The sequence below is a fragment of the Nematolebias whitei genome, chromosome 5 (genome assembly GCF_014905685.2).
Source record: "Nematolebias whitei isolate Nwh7 chromosome 5, NemWhi1, whole genome shotgun sequence".
Classification (NCBI taxonomy): Eukaryota; Metazoa; Chordata; class Actinopteri; order Cyprinodontiformes; family Rivulidae; genus Nematolebias; species Nematolebias whitei.
Genome location: NC_056502.1, coordinates 14440065 through 14443898, shown reverse-complemented (window position 1 = coordinate 14443898; position 3834 = coordinate 14440065). Strand labels below are relative to the sequence as shown.

The 3834-nt window shown below is 38.6% G+C and overlaps 1 protein-coding gene across 1 annotated transcript in view; it reads left to right on the top strand.

Moving 5' to 3' along the window:
* Positions 1–3834, top strand: part of ddr1 (discoidin domain receptor tyrosine kinase 1) — a 50732-nt gene that overhangs the window by 38265 nt on the left and 8633 nt on the right. The window contains exon 13 of the mRNA XM_037676195.1: positions 1296–1415. Coding sequence (XP_037532123.1) covers positions 1296–1415 — 120 coding nt within the window. The remainder of the gene's footprint in view (positions 1–1295; positions 1416–3834) is intronic.

The following is a 3834-nucleotide window of genomic DNA, read 5'->3' as shown; positions in this document are numbered from 1 at the left end:
AAAATAGTCTGCTCCAGGTTTTGATATATATATATATATATATATATATATATATTCCTACTTCACGTTTTTTCACTTATCGCAGGTCTTCCGTGTACGGATCCCTGAGATAAACGAGGGACTACAGTATTCCAAAGGGAGCACCTGGTTTTCACCCACTAAATGTGGACACAAAACCTTCAAAACAAAAGTTGCGATGGGCTTTGTAACTGGTTTCATCTTTTCTGATGTTCAGTAGCCCTCTGTCAGCTGCAGCAGCTGTTTATCCTTCATCCTCCTCCGGGTGGAAACATACACATCTTGCATAAAGTGTAACTTTGATCAAAGTCGTTTTCCCCTTTAATTTAGTTTAAGCTGAATTACTTCTAAACACTGGCTTTTAATGCAGAAGGAGCTGTTTCTTGTCTCAGTTCTCCTCGTCCTTTCTCTGTTGTTTGAATACCATAAACGGTCTGCGCTTCCACAGTTCAGTCTTGTTTTTTGCATTCCTCAAATTTCCTGACATTTTTAAGTTGTTGCAGAATCGTTCCTGTCTACATCATGATGCATCAAAAAGTAAATGATGACCCCCACCCATATTCAGAAACTTGAACATTGTGACATACAAATTGCTGACTTGCTATAAAACATGCTCAATATGTTGTGGCGCATTGCCGGCATTAAACTAACAAACAGGACAAAACGCCACCTTTCATATGTACAGTGTTCAGATCTCTGTGGTTAGCACAGATCGCTTTGTTTGCATGCTTGTTTGTGTTTTTGCAAACTCATTTAGAGGAGACAAGTGGTTGAAGAGGGGAAAAACAAAGAAAGAAATGTTGCACGCTAAACTAAAGTAAATCAAATCAAACTCCCTGCAAGGAAGAGTACACAAGATGTAGCAATAATTCACAAGATACAATAAGATGCACGGAGCAGGGAGGACACAAAAGAGCTATTGTTTGGAGGAGAAAAGGGATAGAGGGAGGAGAAAGAAGAGGATTAAAGGGAAAAAAATGCATTCTTTGGCTCACATTGTTCCACAGGAGGTTGGCATGCTGTTTACTAGACGTCTGTGTGAGTTTGAAATAACACAAACAAATATTCTGTGTAAAGAGTTCTTTTGGTTTTGGTTAACTCGCCTGTCCCTGAGAAGCTCCTGTTTCTGCTTCAGCCCTCATCCATTCATCAAATCAGAAGGAATATGCTAACACCGTCATGCTAAAGATTTTATTTTGTTATGATTTTTTTACGATCCATTGTTGTGGTGTCTGTGTGTCTTTGCCTGTGTGTGTTTTGTGTGTGTGCCCCACCAGCCTTGCTGTTAAACAGTCCGGTCTATCACCTGCTCCTCCCAGATCACAGAAAAGGCTCCAGAGCCCTGGTCATCCCGAGCTCCACTCAGGCTCAGGAAAAGAGCCTGAATGTGCCTCAGGGTAAGAGACCTCAGACTGGGCCAGCACAGTGAGGAGGAGGCCCCCGCCTCGTTAACAACTGTATCATTACTGAGTCCGTGCAGCACAAAGGAATCCCTGCAAATAATCTTTTCCCCTCTTTTGCATGTTTAATCTTCATTCTCCACCCCTTACTTAATAATCACTCTCATTCTCGCCACAAGTAACTTTGTGTAAAAGGATAGTTTGGTTTCCAAGGTATTAAAAACATTCTAACTTACTCATACGTTCATATTATTTGTTGCATAAGCTCAAGAATAAGCTGAGCTAAGATGAAATGACGTTTGTCAATTTGTCATTGGCATTTATGTTGAAGACTTGGATGTCTCGAGGTTTTTTGTGTCAAAGAGAAGGAGGACTTGATTCCAGTGTTGCAGTGAAAATTGTTTTTAAGTTAGCTGCAAAAATGAGTCCCTAATAGTAAATAAAGATCAGATTTTTTTTCAGATGTTGCAGGTTTACAGTTGCAGTCTGAAGGACGATTACTGCCATTGTTCAGGTGGCTCTGATTTATCGCTTTTCTACATTGTGGTGAAACATTTCTGTCGTAACGAGTGTCGTCTCTTCCAGGATTTGGAAGAGACTAAACAAAACCCAAGCTTTATGCAGCTGCCTCAAGTCTGTAAACTGTTAGTCCTTTATTAACAATCTCAATATACCAGCTTGATTAAAACTTGTTTTAATACACAGAATTATGATTCATCTGTTGTGACTGTGTGTGTGAGTTTAAGTTGGATGGATAAGTTATCATGTTTATTAGTATTTCAATGGTAAAACACTTTAGTCTTCAAATCCTGCTCTTCCTTCCAGCCCGTGACTCTTTCTGTCAGAACCTCGAGAGGTGTTTGTGTCAAATGCTAAAGTATTATCTCTAAAAAGTGTTTCACTTTTATCAGCAAGTCCAGCAGGAGGCTCATGTTTAGTTTAATACTAAATGGAGAAGACTCGTGTTAAATGAGCGGAGGAAAGTTTATTCCCAGGTGCAGTGGAGTGTTGAGCTGAACAAAGGCTGTTTTTTCATACGCACGAGGTAAACGCAGAAACACAGAAATAAATCTTACTTTAGCTGCTGCATTATGGGTGGTTTATTTTTTCTTAGGAAAAACCGTATACGCTACTAGAAGGCAAATATATGAAATACTGTGGACCAATTTGACTTTCATATTCCCAAACCGTCACGTTTAAAAGTAAACGAAATTAAGATGAATGTACTGAGCAAACCAGAGGAGGCAACACTAAAACACATTCACTAATCTATAATCCTGCCCGACTGTTTATGAATGAAGACATCCTGGCGCGTGTCGATATTTCAGTGGGAAGGCCGTTTTTCTGCATAATTTCTGCTATAGCTCAGCATCCTGGTGGATGAATGATCTCAGGACTATCATCTGTTTTTCCATAATAATAAACGACCTTTCACGGAGACAGATGAGCTGAATCTGAAAGAAGAAATGATTTATGGTTAAGCTGTAATTTTATATAGAGAACTTGACTTTTTTTTTTTTTTTTTAAATAAAGTGTTATTCAAATGGAAATCCTCTAAATCCAAACTATCCCTTTATTACAAACTGTCTGATTTCACATTCACATTCGATTCAGTAAAAGGGACATTTCTGTTCTTTTAAAGTGGGGTTCTGTGTTAATATCTTATTTAAAATCTAAATGGCTTGTTGAACAATCTCCGTTTGGAGAAATGGATTTTCCTTCTGACAGATTTGTTGAGCTAACTGCTTGTCCAGGTGGGGCCAAGTCAAAAGTGGGTTTTTGCCATCTTAAAATGACTCCAAACTCAAAAGATTCATAGAGCAGTGGTCTTCAATTAAAGTTCATTCAGTTGTACAGAAAAGGTCCAGAATGTTATATTTAAATATGTTTTTGTGACAGCGATTCAAATTTTCCTCTTTCAGCACATTGTTTTGCAGGACAGTACCTTTCTGTAAATTTAAGAAAAGCTCTTCCGCCTAAAACAGGTTACTGTCAATTTTAAAAAGCTGTGCTGCCTAAAAAAGGATTATCATCAATTGTAGAAAAGCTGCATTGCTTGATATGAATTACCTTAAATATTGGAAAAACTGCACAACCTAATATGAACTACCATAAATGTGGGAAAAGCCTCTCGACTAAAAAAAAAAAATCAATGTAACTATATGAAAATGTGTGTTAATTAGACTGGATGGATGGATGGATGGATGGATGGATGGATGGATGGATGGATGGATGGATGGATGGATGGATGGATGGATGGATGGATGGATAGATGGATAGATGGATAGATGGATAGATGGATAGATGGATAGATGGATAGATGGATAGATGGATAGATGGATAGATAGAGAGAGAGAGAGAGAGAGAGAGAGAGAGAGAGAGAGAGAGAGAGAGAGAGAGAGAGACAGACAGAGAG